This window comes from Pseudophryne corroboree, chromosome 4 (assembly GCF_028390025.1).
Source record: "Pseudophryne corroboree isolate aPseCor3 chromosome 4, aPseCor3.hap2, whole genome shotgun sequence".
In the NCBI taxonomy this organism is placed as follows: Eukaryota; Metazoa; Chordata; class Amphibia; order Anura; family Myobatrachidae; genus Pseudophryne; species Pseudophryne corroboree.
Window position 1 is genome coordinate 82,683,446 of NC_086447.1, and position 15,486 is coordinate 82,698,931.

The 15,486-nt window shown below is 51.3% G+C and overlaps 1 protein-coding gene across 1 annotated transcript in view; it reads left to right on the forward strand.

The window, feature by feature from the left end:
- CDC5L (cell division cycle 5 like) overlaps window positions 1–8,893 on the forward strand; it is a 143,577-nt gene extending 134,684 nt beyond the window's left edge. The window contains exons 15-16 of the mRNA XM_063915206.1: window positions 7,848–8,060; window positions 8,270–8,893. Of these exons, the coding sequence (XP_063771276.1) occupies window positions 7,848–8,060; window positions 8,270–8,374 (318 nt within the window). The 3' untranslated portion in view covers window positions 8,375–8,893. The remainder of the gene's footprint in view (window positions 1–7,847; window positions 8,061–8,269) is intronic.
- Window positions 8,894–15,486: the final 6,593 nt, after the last annotated feature.

Consider the following 15,486-nt stretch of genomic DNA (forward strand, 5'->3'; position numbering starts at 1 on the left):
GGTGCAGCGTGGGGCTGGCTGTTTTGGAGAGGGCTATCTGGATGCAGTGTGGGGCTGGCTGTTGAGAGAGGGCTATCTGGATGCAGTGTGGGGCTGCCTGTTGAGAGAGGGCTATCTGGGTGCAGCGTGGGGCTGGCTGTTTTGGAGAGAGGGCTATCTGGGTGCAGCGTGTGGCTGGCTGTTTTGGAGAGGGCTATCTGGGTGCAGCGTGGGGCTGGCTGTTTTGGAGAGAGGGCTATCTGGGTGCAGCGTGGGGCTGGCTGTTTTGGAGAGGGCTATCTGGGTGCAGCGTGGGGCTGGCTGTTTTGGAGAGGGCTATCTGGGTGCAGCGTGTGGCTGGCTGTTTTGGAGAGGGCTATCTGGGTGCAGCGTGTGGCTGGCTGTTTTGGAGAGGGCTATCTGGGTGCAGAGTGGGGCTGGCTGTTGAGGAGGGCTATCTGGGTGCAGCGTGGGGCTGGCTGTTTTGGAGAGAGGGCTATCTGGGTGCAGCGTGGGGCTGGCTGTTGAGGAGGGCTATCTGGGTGCAGCGTGGGGCTGGCTGTTTTGGAGAGAGGGCTATCTGGGTGCAGCGTGGGCTGGCTGTTTTGGAGAGAGGGCTATCTGGGTGCAGCGTGGGGCTGGCTGTTTTGGAGAGAGGGCTATCTGGGTGCAGCGTGTGGCTGGCTGTTTTGGAGAGGGCTATCTGGGTGCAGCGTGGGGCTGGCTGTTTTGGAGAGAGGGCTATCTGGGTGCAGCGTGTGGCTGGCTGTTTTGGAGAGGGCTATCTGGGTGCAGCGTGGGGCTGGCTGTTTTGGAGAGGGCTATCTGGGTGCAGAGTGGGGCTGGCTGTTGAGGAGGGCTATCTGGGTTCAGCGTGGGGCTGGCTGTTTTGGAGAGAGGGCTATCTGGGTGCAGCGTGGGGCTGGCTGTTGAGGAGGGCTATCTGGGTGCAGCGTGGGGCTGGCTGTTTTGGAGAGAGGGCTATCTGGGTGCAGCGTGGGGCTGGCTGTTGAGGAGGGATATCTGGGTGCAGCGTGTGGCTGGCTGTTTTGGAGAGGGGGCTATCTGGGTGCAGCGTGGGGCTGGCTGTTTTGGAGAGGGCTATCTGGGTGCAGCGTGGGGCTGGCTGTTTTGGAGAGAGGGCTATCTGGGTGCAGCGTGGGGCTGGCTGTTGAGGAGGGCTATCTGGGTGCAGCGTGGGGCTGGCTGTTTTGGAGAGAGGGCTATCTGGGTGCAGCGTGGGGCTGGCTGTTGAGGAGGGATATCTGGGTGCAGCGTGTGGCTGGCTGTTTTGGAGAGGGGGCTATCTGGGTGCAGCGTGGGGCTGGCTGTTTTGGAGAGGGCTATCTGGGTGCAGCGTGGGGCTGGCTGTTTTGGAGAGAGGGCTATCTGGGTGCAGCGTGGGGCTGGCTGTTTTGGAGAGAGGGCTATCTGGGTGCAGCGTGGGGCTGGCTGTTTTGGAGAGAGGGCTATCTGGGTGCAGCGTGGGGCTGGCTGTTTTGGAGAGAGGGCTATCTGGGTGCAGCGTGGGGCTGGCTGTTGAGGAGGAGGGCTATCTGGGTGCAGCGTGGGGCTGGTTGTTGAGAGAGCTGTCTGGATGCAGCGTGGGGCTGGCTGTGGAGATAGGGCTGTCTGGGAGTAGCATGGGACTGGCTGTTGAGGAGGGCTATCTGGATGCAGTGTGGGGCTGGCTGTTGAGAGAGGGCTATCTGGATGCAGTGTGGGGCTGCCTGTTGAGAGAGGGCTATCTGGGTGCAGCGTGCGGCTGGCTGTTTTGGAGAGAGGGCTATCTGGGTGCAGCGTGTGGCTGGCTGTTTTGGAGAGGGCTATCTGGGTGCAGCGTGGGGCTGGCTGTTTTGGAGAGGGCTATCTGGGTGCAGCGTGGGGCTGGCTGTTTTGGAGAGGGCTATCTGGGTGCAGCGTGTGGCTGGCTGTTTTGGAGAGGGCTATCTGGGTGCAGCGTGTGGCTGGCTGTTTTGGAGAGGGCTATCTGGGTGCAGAGTGGGGCTGGCTGTTGAGGAGGGCTATCTGGGTGCAGCGTGGGGCTGGCTGTTTTGGAGAGAGGGCTATCTGGGTGCAGCGTGGGGCTGGCTGTTTTGGAGAGGGCTATCTGGGTGCAGCGTGTGGCTGGCTGTTGAGGAGGGCTATCTGGGTGCAGCGTGGGGCTGGCTGTTTTGGAGAGAGGGCTATCTGGGTGCAGCGTGGGGCTGGCTGTTTTGGAGAGAGGGCTATCTGGGTGCAGCGTGGGGCTGGCTGTTTTGGAGAGAGGGCTATCTGGGTGCAGCGTGTGGCTGGCTGTTTTGGAGAGGGCTATCTGGGTGCAGCGTGGGGCTGGCTGTTTTGGAGAGAGGGCTATCTGGGTGCAGCGTGTGGCTGGCTGTTTTGGAGAGGGCTATCTGGGTGCAGCGTGGGGCTGGCTGTTTTGGAGAGGGCTATCTGGGTGCAGAGTGGGGCTGGCTGTTGAGGAGGGCTATCTGGGTGCAGCGTGGGGCTGGCTGTTTTGGAGAGAGGGCTATCTGGGTGCAGCGTGGGGCTGGCTGTTGAGGAGGGCTATCTGGGTGCAGCGTGGGGCTGGCTGTTTTGGAGAGAGGGCTATCTGGGTGCAGCGTGGGGCTGGCTGTTGAGGAGGGCTATCTGGGTGCAGCGTGTGGCTGGCTGTTTTGGAGAGGGGGCTATCTGGGTGCAGCGTGGGGCTGGCTGTTGAGGGCTATCTGGGTGCAGCGTGGGGCTGGCTGTTTTGGAGAGGGCTATCTGGGTGCAGCGTGGGGCTGGCTGTTGAGGAGGGCTATCTGGGTGCAGCGTGTGGCTGGCTGTTTTGGAGAGGGGGCTATCTGGGTGCAGCGTGGGGCTGGCTGTTTTGGAGAGGGCTATCTGGGTGCAGCGTGGGGCTGGCTGTTTTGGAGAGAGGGCTATCTGGGTGCAGCGTGGGGCTGGCTGTTGAGGAGGGCTATCTGGGTGCAGCGTGGGGCTGGCTGTTTTGGAGAGAGGGCTATCTGGGTGCAGCGTGGGGCTGGCTGTTTTGGAGAGAGGGCTATCTGGGTGCAGCGTGGGGCTGGCTGTTTTGGAGAGAGGGCTATCTGGGTGCAGCGTGGGGCTGGCTGTTGAGGAGGAGGGCTATCTGGGTGCAGCGTGGGGCTGGTTGTTGAGAGAGCTGTCTGGATGCAGCGTGGGGCTGGCTGTGGAGATAGGGCTGTCTGGGAGTAGCATGGGACTGGCTGTTGAGGAGGGCTATCTGGATGCAGTGTGGGGCTGGCTGTTAAGAGAGGGCTATCTGGATGCAGTGTGGGGCTGCCTGTTGAGAGAGGGCTATCTGGGTGCAGCGTGGGGCTGGCTGTTTTGGAGAGAGGGCTATCTGGGTGCAGCGTGTGGCTGGCTGTTTTGGAGAGGGCTATCTGGGTGCAGGGTGGGGCTGGCTGTTTTGGAGAGGGCTATCTGGGTGCAGCGTGGGGCTGGCTGTTTTGGAGAGGGCTATCTGGGTGCGGCGTGTGGCTGGCTGTTTTGGAGAGGGCTATCTGGGTGCAGAGTGGGGCTGGCTGTTGAGGAGGGCTATCTGGGTGCAGCGTGGGGCTGGCTGTTTTGGAGAGAGGGCTATCTGGGTGCAGCGTGGGGCTGGCTGTTTTGGAGAGGGCTATCTGGGTGCAGCGTGGGGCTGGCTGTTGAGGAGGGCTATCTGGGTGCAGCGTGGGGCTGGCTGTTTTGGAGAGAGGGCTATCTGGGTGCAGCGTGGGGCTGGCTGTTTTGGAGAGAGGGCTATCTGGATGCAGCGTGGGGCTGGCTGTTTTGGAGAGAGGGCTATCTGGGTGCAGCGTGTGGCTGGCTGTTTTGGAGAGGGCTATCTGGGTGCAGCGTGGGGCTGGCTGTTTTGGAGAGAGGGCTATCTGGGTGCAGCGTGTGGCTGGCTGTTTTGGAGAGGGCTATCTGGGTGCAGCGTGGGGCTGGCTGTTTTGGAGAGGGATATCTGGGTGCAGAGTGGGGCTGGCTGTTGAGGAGGGCTATCTGGGTGCAGCGTGTGGCTGGCTGTTTTGGAGAGAGGGCTATCTGGGTGCAGAGTGGGGCTGGCTGTTGAGGAGGGCTATCTGGGTGCAGCGTGGGGCTGGCTGTTTTGGAGAGAGGGCTATCTGGGTGCAGCGTGGGCCTGGCTGTTGAGGAGGGCTATCTGGGTGCAGCGTGGGGCTGGCTGTTTTGGAGAGAGGGCTATCTGGGTGCAGCGTGGGGCTGGCTGTTGAGGAGGGCTATCTGGGTGCAGCGTGTGGCTGGCTGTTTTGGAGAGAGGGCTATCTGGGTGCAGCGTGGGGCTGGCTGTTGAGGAGGGCTATCTGGGTGCAGCGTGGGGCTGGCTGTTGAGGAGGGCTATCTGGGTGCAGCGTGGGGCTGGCTGTTTTGGAGAGGGGGCTATCTGGGTGCAGCGTGGGGCTGGCTGTTTTGGAGAGGGCTATCTGGGTGCAGCGTGGGGCTGGCTGTTTTGGAGAGAGGGCTATCTGGGTGCAGCGTGGGGCTGGCTGTTGAGGAGGGCTATCTGGGTGCAGCGTGGGGCTGGCTGTTTTGGAGAGAGGGCTATCTGGGTGCAGCGTGGGGCTGGCTGTTTTGGAGAGAGGGCTATCTGGGTGCAGCGTGGGGCTGGCTGTTTTGGAGAGAGGGCTATCTGGGTGCAGCGTGGGGCTGGCTGTTTTGGAGAGAGGGCTATCTGGGTGCAGCGTGGGGCTGGCTGTTTTGGAGAGAGGGCTATCTGGGTGCAGCGTGGGGCTGGTGTTAGAGCAGGACATCTCCATACATATTAGAGGATACATCACCAAGTTCTACAGTTTGCGTAACTAGCCATGTAATAACTGGCGTACTGCGTGGCTGGGTCTTTTCCTACAGATACCTACCTGCCCCTCGCATGCTTCACAAATGACAGTGAAGTTTGTGCATCCTCATAGAAATCATCTGACATGAGGTGAAATTGCCTTCATCGCCGGAATCTGAGGAGTGTTGTCACGTGTTCCCTGATCCTGCCACCCCCACAGAATGAGTCTGGAACCCATACATGGTTACATTTGATGAAGGTGTTCCTCTCTTACGGAGACACTGATGTATCCATTTATGGTCGGCATACTAACCTGAAGAGCTTATCCTCTAGCCGTGCAGCATTTCCTCAGTATCCCTGTGTATGATATTCACTGCTCGGTCACTGTGGGAGTATCAGACGGCCATTGGGCACTTTTCTATATATTGTCCACTTTCAGATGACTCATCCCTGTAACAATCTATGTAAGACCGTGCTGTAATTAGTAGCTTGAGATTTCAGGTTATATTCTGACCTAAAAAGCAACAGCGCTGTAACAAACATACCAGGGAAACTTTCCCCATCCTCTTTGATGGAGCAGGAAGCGTGTGGATGAAAGACCCATTTATTTCGGTATCTGACTGAGGAAATTGACTCGTCTCCCATTGGCTGTGGACAGTAATGAACACTTGATGCCAATTTCGTCTCCCGCATCTTTCTGTGCGGTGTCTGGAGCAATGGACGTAAACTGCACCACACAGGGCCGGTGTACAGAGCAGGCGAGGTTTCCAGTGTACATAAGAATAGATTGAGGAATCCAGGATGAGCAGCCAGGCCTGCAGAACGGGCTTCCTGCACTTGCAGTCTGGAAGATATTCCCGTCCCACAGTGATTCTGGGGCAGATGTATTAACCTGGAAGAAAGCATAAGGAAGTGATAAACCAGTGATATGTGCAAGATGATAAAGGCAGCAGCCAATCAGATCCTAACTGTTAATTTACATATTGGAGCTGATTGGCTGGTGCCTTTATCACCTTGCACATATCACTGGTTTATCACTTCCTTATGCCTTCTCCAGGTTAATACATCTGCCCCTCTGTGTCGCTCTGAATTTGTGAGTAGAGCGGGGCTGGCACAGTACGCTGTTATCTGCAGTCACATTCCTGACTGAGTACTGCATCTGTTTACGCATGACCGATGATTGTTAAAGTTTTGAGAATCTTAAGACACTTGGTGCAAAAACAAAAAGCAAAGCAGGACCCAATTTCCGAGAATGAGAAGTGGTGCGCCTGTTACAAGACCGGCAGCTGTTTATTAACCTGGTTGCTTAACACTTTTCCATTATCCCTCATTACTTTGCCAGAAGAGCTTGCACTTTTTTTTCTGTACCCTTTGTGATTTTTATCCATTTATTAGAAGCGAGACTATCTGTGATGTATCCATATTCTAACACTGGAACTGATGCGGCCCTGGAAGTAAATTTGGGTGTATTTTGTGCAAAATAACCCTGCCACGGGGTTGTACTCCTTTTTGAGATTGCGACCGCATCTACACAAGCACCTGGATTTACAGATCATCATCATCATCATAAACCACGTTCACTTTGGCTATACTAGCCGTGATTGGCGCTTCTGCCTTGTACAGCGCAGGTTGCACAGCCGCACGTCAGTCATGTCCCAAGGTTCCCCCGCTATGTGCAGAATACAGGCCTTCTGTAAAAAAAAATGATTCTCCAGGAACCGTTCCTATCTAAAATAACTGACTGTCTTCTGAGAAACCCAATCTAGTGGCTACAGAAAGCCTTTTGCTTGAGCCTGTGTAAATCTGATTACATCTGTACTTTTTTAAGTATTCAAATTTGTACGGCCGTGAACTTTTGCCCTTTTATTTCATTTGGCTCCATATACCTGCTTGATCATTGTTGGTACAGTCCCTCGTTAAAATATCATAGAACAAGCAAACCTCATTCATTATTCTCCGCTCTCAAGAGTTGTGCAACGCTGCTGTGAATGGACCTCTGTGATGTGCACCAGGAGGGAATATTATGCTGAAACATGTCATTTTCTGGAAACCAAAAAAGCTTTACCTTGCATTTTCTGCCGACTGAAGCACGGTCACTCCCACGTCTGAGGTGGCTGAGTCCATACATTGTGGAGGCGCTGTTGTAAGACTTGTGTAGTGAGGTGGCCGCTCTCACCCAGTACATTTGTATATTAGCAGTAACCAAGTTTCCTGCAGAGATGTCTGTCCATGTGTCTTACTGAACAATCGGGTAAAAAGAAAATAATACTGCAGCCGCCATGTCTGTGTGGTTGGGGTAAGGAGCCAATTACATGTATTGTATTATTAAGGATGATAATCCAGCAACGGTTGTGTGTTTTTTGTACTATTTATTCTATATGCATGACTGCTATAATATAACTAGTGGATCCTATAAAACCAGCTGTATATTGAGGTGTGTATACTTCCATAGGGAGCTATTGGGTATAGACTACATACTCATGGAAAACGGAGTGCAGCCTGTGGTGGTCTTGTTGTGGGTCTACAGACTGTGTTACATTAAGGACGGTGATATCCTTTATATCCTTTTGGTGGCTGTACTGTGTAGCTGGACCTGTATGCCAAGACTTGGAGACCACAGACAATAGATTCAGTAGCTTGTAGGTGATATGCTTGAACTTGTAGTTCTACAACAACTATAGAGCCCCAGGTACTTTCTTCATGATTCAGTCGTTTTATATAGGATGTCTTTTTGACCATTGGTTTAGAGCAACCTAGGTTCTCAGAACTCCTAAACGGTCACATTTTTCAGTCCCCTGAACAGGTATGTATGAGAACCACTGTGTTCCTTCTGTGTATGGCCAATTTAGCACATACACTTAAAGTTCTGCGGTGAATTAAAACATTTGAATTCGCTTTAAGAGAACATACGTGTCCGCTAGGTGAGGGGTGGTATAAAGAGGGAGCACTCCACGAGAAGACATTATGCACTCCAGGACTCATTTTATCTATGTTCCAAGTGAGCAGCTTTCTTCTCAGGCTGGGCATTAAAATGACGCCATTCCCTGTATACTTTATGTATCCCATTTCATTCTCTCCGCAGATTAATAGGGGTCACATGACCGCAGAGGCCAAAAGGGCGGCAAAGATGGAGAAAAAACTGAAGATTCTGATGGGCGGCTATCAGTCGCGGACGATGGGACTTATTAAACAACTGAACGAGATATGGGATCAATTTGAGCAAGCCAACCTGGAGCTGCGGACATTTGAGGAGCTGAAGAAACACGAGGATATTGCCATCCCCAGGAGAATAGAGGTACACAATGGGCTGCATGGTGCATGCTCAGACGGAAGTACATGTCCCAAATGATACTATTAGTGACCTGTTAATATTCCGTTTTACTTTTAGGCACAATTATCAGACCTGTATTTGCGAAAGTCACTACATTATTATCTTTGTGCTTGCGATTCTTTTATTTTTTATTGCGTCTGTAAGTTATGCGTACTTTATTTATTGTCTCGTAGTCTCTCAAAGAAGACGTCCAGCGCCAGGAGGAAAGAGAACGGGAGCTGCAGCAGAGATTTGCAGAGCTGCTGCTTGAGAAGGAAGGCTCCGTATCTAAATACTGACAGCGTCACATTCGTCCGTCCCATTGTCCACGTTTTGAATGTGCGCTCCCTGCCGCCTACGACAACTACAGATTGAAGCCTAAGCCCTCTGCAGCAACGTGTACCCGCTGTGTCCCTTCTGTCGTGTGCAGAGAACCGTGCTTTAAACTCTCGTAAAGTCCATTTTATTTGCAATAAATAGATCAGACATATCTGGTTTTAAAGACTCTCGCTGGAATGATTAAAACAATGAACATATATTTTTATTTTGTGATACCAAGAGCTACTCTCTTGTTTCCCCTCCTTCATCCCACGCTCATAAATCTATGTAGCGCTGTAAAGTGATACATCTCATCGTGTCGCGCTGTCAGTGGGCTGTCTCGTATACTTTTATTAGCTGTATATTTGTTGCTTTTTACCGATCTTGAAGATTCATTCATTCCATGGAATGTGCATAGGGGGCAGTACTGCATTGTTCTTTCATCGACGAGGTTTCCGTTGCCTGCAGATTATTGATGTACAATAAATGACTGTAAAATATCCAGCAAACACTGTGTGTTTTTAGATTGCAGAAAGGAACTCGTCACAAACGTATGGGGCGCTTCATACGGGCAAAAGCAGCAGAAACATTTGTTTTTCCACAGTGTGATTGCAAACTAAAAGTAGAAATCCAAAAATGTATCCGGTGGTTGTCCTGCAAATATATACTCTATTATTTAGTTATGATAGTTAATAGGGTATACGGTCATTAGGTCGACCACTGTTTCGTCGACATAAGTTTGACAAAACCCCAAAAAAACACTTTAAAAAAAAAACTTTTTCATACTTTACGATCCACGTGGACTACGGTTGGGAATAATAACCTGTCCGGAGTGCAGCGGTAGCGGAGCGAAGCACCTTGCCCGAAGTATGGCGAGCGAACACGGTGCAATAATTGGGGTTCCCCGTCACGTTACGAAGAAAACTACACCAAAAAAAGTTTTAAAAAAACCCCTCATGTCGACCTAATGTATGTCGACCATTAGTGGTCGACCTATGTTTTGTCAACCTAATGACCCATACCCGTTAATAGTGCGTGGAAAATAAGGTACTTTTTTATTTTTTTTATTTCATTTTTATATTGCCCTTACCATGGAGCGTGTTTTGGCTGTCTTACTGCCAGCATTGATAAATTCAGTGTAACCTGGACCAACCTCTGCTAAATGTCATCTACTACTCAATCTAGATTGTTCTGGATCATTCTGTGCTGACACAAAGTCTCACTCCCACGTAAAATAATGCCTGACGATGTCTGGGTTACCGCTTACCATCCACCGGCATCCTTTACTCATTATCCGGGATGCGGTTAAAATGGTAATTGGCAGGGACCCTGCAGTCCCAACAGTCGGAATATTGACGCTTGAATCCCAACACCCAGTCAGAATGCTGACGTCGGAATCCCCACAGGGACAGAGGCCAACACCGGAATCCCGACATCCTGAACGGGGGGTGGGTCAGGGTTAGGCTGCTGGGACGGGAGGAACATACTCCCCCCCCATGTTGGAATTTCCCATAGCGGGATGCCAGTGTCCGTATTGTGACCACCGGCTTCCCGACCACTGAGAAACCATTCTGAGCCTCTTTATCCTGTACAGCAACTGTGGCTGGCAGCTGTACGGAATATTGGTTAGGGCAGTGGTTTCCAAACTTTTTTGAATCACGGCGCCCTAGAATATCAGAATTTTTTTCACGGTACCCCTAGGCCAAAAATGTCTTATTGAGAAAATTAGAAATAAATATTACATTAAGTAGATCGCATTTATATGTCATCCTTAGGGTCAGTTGTGTGGTGAGGGACAAGATTTGCTTCTGTTTGGCCACATATTTTATGACTGGCAGCCACCAGCACTGGTTTTGCCTATTATATTGACCATGAATAATTTGAATTGGTCCTGGACCACCAACCCAGGGCACCCCTGCAAGTGTCCCGAGGCACCCCAGGGAGCCACGGCACACAGTTTGGGAACCTCTGGGTTAAGGGCAAAGCCCAGAATGTATGGCCAGAGGGGAGGAACATGTTCATACAAAAGCCCGGAATGTATGGCCAGAGGGGAGGAGCGTGTTCATACAAGAGCCCGGAATGTATGGCCAGAGGGGAGGAGCGTGTTCATACAAGAGCCGGAATGTATGGCAAGAGGGGAGGAGCGTATTCATACAAGAGCCCGGAATGTATGGCCAGAGGGGAGGAGCGTATTCATACAAGAGCCCGGAATGTATGGCCAGAGGGGAGGAGCGTTGTTCATACAAGAGCCCGGAATGTATGGCCAGAGGGGAGGAGCGTGTTAATACAAGAGCCCGGAATGTATGGCCAGAGGTGAGGAGCGTGTTAATACAAGAGCCCGGAATGTATGGCCAGAGGGGAGGAGCGTGTTCATACAAGAGCCCGGAATGTATGGCCAGAGGGGAGGAGCGTGTTCATACAAGAGCCTGGAATGTATGGCCAGAGGGGAGGAGCGTGTTCATACAAGAGACCGGAATGTATGGCCATAGGGGAGGAACGTGTTCATACAAGAGCCCGGAATGTATGGCCAGAGGGGAGGAGCGTGTTCATACAAGAGCCCGGAATGTATGGCCAGAGGGGTGGAGCGTGTTCATACAAGAGCCCGGAATGTATGGCCAGAGGGGAGGAGCGTGTTCATACAAGAGCCCGGAATGTATGGCCAGAGGGGAGGAACGTGTTCATACAAGAGCCGGAATGTATGGCCAGAGGGGAGGAGAGTGTTCATACAAGAGCCCGGAATGTATGGCCAGAGGGGAGGAGCGTGTTCATACAAGAGCCCGGAATGTATGGCCAGAGGGGAGGAGCGTGTTCATACAAGAGCCCGGAATGTATGGCCAGAGGGGAGGAGCGTGTTCATACAAGAGCCCGTAATGTATGGCCAGAGGGGAGGAACGTGTTCATACAAGAGCCCGGAATGTATGGCCAGAGGGGAGGAGCGTGTTCATACAAGAGCCCGGAATGTATGGCCAGAGGGGAGGAGCGTGTTCATACAAGAGCCCGGAATGTATGGCCAGAGGGGAGGAGCGTGTTCATACAAGAGCCCGGAATGTATGGCCAGAGGGGAGGAACGTGTTCATACAAGAGCCGGAATGTATGGCCAGAGGGGAGGAGAGTGTTCATACAAGAGCCCGGAATGTATGGCCAGAGGGGAGGAGCGTGTTCATACAAGAGCCCGGAATGTATGGCCAGAGGGGAGGAGCGTGTTCATACAAGAGCCCGGAATGTATGGCCAGAGGGGAGGAGCGTGTTCATACAAGAGCCCGTAATGTATGGCCAGAGGGGAGGAACGTGTTCATACAAGAGCCCGGAATGTATGGCCAGAGGGGAGGAGCGTGTTCATACAAGAGCCCGGAATGTATGGCAAGAGGGGAGGAGCGTGTTCATACAAGAGCCCGGAATGTATGGCCACAGGGGAGGAGCGTGTTCATACAAGAGCCGGAATGTATGGCAAGAGGGGAGGAACGTGTTCATACAAGAGCCTGGAATGTATGGTCAGAGGGGAGGAACGTGTTCATACAAGAGCCCGGAATGTATGGCCAGAGGGGAGGAGCGTGTTCATACAAGAGCCCGGAATGTATGGCCAGAGGGGAGGAGCGTGTTCATACAAGAGCCGGAATGTATGGCAAGAGGGGAGGAACATGTTCATACAAGAGCCTGGAATGTATGGTCAGAGGGGAGGAACGTGTTCATACAAGAGCCCGGAATGTATGGTCAGAGGGGAGGAACGTGTTCATACAAGAGCCCGGAATGTATGGCAAGAGGGGAGGAGCGTGTTCATACAAGAGCCGGAATGTATGGCCAGAGGGGAGGAGCGTGTTCATACAAGAGCCCGGAATGTATGGCCAGAGGGGAGGAACGTGTTCATACAAGAGCCCGGAATGTATGGCCAGAGGGGAGGAGCGTGTTCATACAAGAGCCCGGAATGTATGGCCAGAGGGGAGGAGCGTGTTCATACAAGAGCCCGGAATGTATGGCCAGAGGGGAGGAGCGTGTTCATACAAGAGCCCGGAATGTATGGCCAGAGGGGAGGAGCGTGTTCATACAAGAGCCCGGAATGTATGGCCAGAGGGGAGGAGCGTGTTCATACAAGAGCCCGGAATGTATGGCCAGAGGGGAGGAGCGTGTTCATACAAGAGCCCGGAATGTATGGCCAGAGGGGAGGAGAGTGTTCATACAAGAGCCCGGAATGTATGGCCAGAGGGGAGGAACATGTTCACACAAAAATGTTAAAAATACATTTTTATTTGAAATCTGTGGCACCATTACCATCACACTTCACAGTGCGTTACGTTGCCCGTGTGTTGCATCTTTCCTTTGCTCAAAATAAGTCTGCTTTTGTTTTTTCCCATTCAATAAACTGAATTTTATTGAGATTAAAGTTTGAAAATACATTTGTGTTTTTCAGCTGAGGTGAGGATCCCTGGTGTACAGGGAGCTGATTGATGTATTGGTTTTATATGTATTGATTTTTAACCTCCCACCTCATTGGATTTATTTAGACTTTGGTTAAGCCACATACACACAACCTAAATCCCTTAGCCCCAACCTGTTATGTAGATTGGCATTGCTGATACAGAGGAACGCAGCTGCCAATATATTCTCTTCATATCCTGCATCAGCCACCTCCACAATGCACTCTAATAATGGTAGCTGGGCATATAATTAATGTAAATAATGTATCCATTCTTCAAAATGTAATGAGCTGGCTGTCACCCCCATGATAGGTAAACCATTCTACAGGATTCCTGCTCTTACAGTGGAGAACCCTTCCCGTGCTTTCATCCAGTCAAAATGAATGCATATTGTTAGGTATGAAATGTTCGCTCTTTGGGGGTCATTCCGAGTTGTTCGCTCACAAGTGGATTTTAGCAGATTTGCTCATGCTAAGCCGCCGCCTACTGGGAGTGAATCTTAGCATCTTAAAATTGCGAACGATGTATTCGCAATATTGCGATTACACACCTCGTAGCAGTTTCTGAGTAGCTCCAGACTTACTCGGCATCTGCGATCATTTCACTGCTTGTCGTTCCTGGTTTGACGTCGCAAACACACCCAGCGATAGCCCAGACACTCCCCCGTTTCTCCGGACACTCCTGCGTTTTTTCCGGAAACGGTAGCGTTTTTTCCCACGCCCATAAAACGGCTTGTTTCCGCCCAGTAACACCCATTTCCTGTCAATCACATTACGATCGCAAGAACGATGAAAATGCCGTGAGTAAAGTTCCTAAGTGCATAGCAAATTTACTTGGCGCAGTCGCAGTGCGGACATTGCGCATTAAGCGGAAAATCGCTGCGATGCGAAGATTTTTACCGAGCGAACAACTCGGAATGACCCCCTTTTTACTCATTTACATATGTGGGTATGATGATATATTAACATGCTAATAAAACAATTAATCGGCTCATCTTGTTAGGTGCAGTTCTTCTGATATGAAGCAGGTCGGTTTGGCCACTCTTTATAATGATAGCCATCCTCTCCCCTAATTAATAGACTGCTCATCTCTAAACCTTGTCACACTCTTCTAGGTCCTCCTTTTGACACGCCCAAAGCTGTTTTCCCATATTCTAAGTGTAATGAGACCAGTGACCTATACAACAGTGACAAAATTATGTTTGTATCCCATGTAAAGTACAAGTAGTATAACCTAGCTTTAAATCATCTATTCGTCTACCTGACTTGTCAAGTCGCCTAAATTATTTTGAAGAAATGTACTAATCTTTCGTGTTTCTATCCCTCTATAGCTTATTGTCAGCTGTTAACGTGGACGTCGTATCTTGTAGGCATTCTTAAGTCTTTAATAGAATTATTAAAATACTACATGGCCATACAGTAAGTACGTGGACATGGCTTCTAAATAGTGTTCGTGTTTGCGCGTTGTGATTGCTCCCATTGTCAATAAGTGCAAGCTTGCAGCCATGCAATCTCATTAGTCACACATTAGAAGTAGAACGACTTGTAGCGAAGAGACCAGTGACCTTTCTCGTGGCACTGCCATAGGTTACCAACTTTCCCACAAGACAGTTTATTAAATTTATGCCCTGCTATATCTGCACCAGTTGTCTGTAATGATGCGGCAAAGTGGAAACGCCTAGGGCCCGCAATTGTTCAGCTGCAAAACCGCACAAGCTTATAGAACGTGTCTGCTGGATTCTGTAGTGTGTAAAAATAGTCAGTCCTCTGTAGTAACTTACTGCCATTGCTTCCTTTTCATGCAACATCCGCACAAGGGCCCTCATTCTGAGTCGATCGCTTGCTAGTTACTTTTAAAAGCCGCACAAATGCATAGTCGCCGCCCACGGGGGAGTGTATTTTCGCTTTGCAAGTGTGCGAACGCCTGTGCAGCAGAGCGGGACGAAAAAGTTTTTTGCAGTTTCTGAGTAGCTCTGGACTCGCTCAACCCTTGCGATCACTTCAGTCTTTTTGGTCCCGGAATTGACGTCAGATACCTACCCTGCAAATGCCTGGATACGCCTGTGTTTCTCCTTCGTCCTAGAGGATGCTGTGGACTCCAAAAGGACCATGGGGTATAGACGAGATCCGCAGGAGACATGGGCACTTTAAGACTTTAATGAGCGTGAACTGGCTTCTCCCTCTATGCCCCTCCTCCAGACCTCAGTTAGATTCTGTGCCCAGAGGAGACTGGTCACACACTAGGGGAGCTCTACAGAGTTTCTCTAAAAATACTTTTGTTAGGTTTTTTATTTTCAGGGAGACCTGCTGGCAACAGGTTCCCTGCTTCGTGGGACTGAGGGGAGAGAAGCAGACCTACTTCTGTGAGTTCAAAGGCTCTGCTTCTTAGGCTACTGGACACCATTAGCTCCAGAGGGTCTGATCACTTGGTATAGCCTAGCTGTTCGTTCCAGGAGCCGCGCCGTCACCCCCCTCACAGAGCCTGAAGTAAGAAGCCGGGTGAGTAGCAGAAGCAAGAAGACTTCAGTTCTTCCTTGAGGTACCACGCAGCGGTCGCGCTGCGCGCCATTGCTCCCACATACACAAGGCACTACATGGGTGCAGGGCGCAGGGGGGGGGGGCGCCCTGGGCAGCAATAAAACATCTAACTGAGACTGGCAAGTTGGTATACAGACCCCTGCC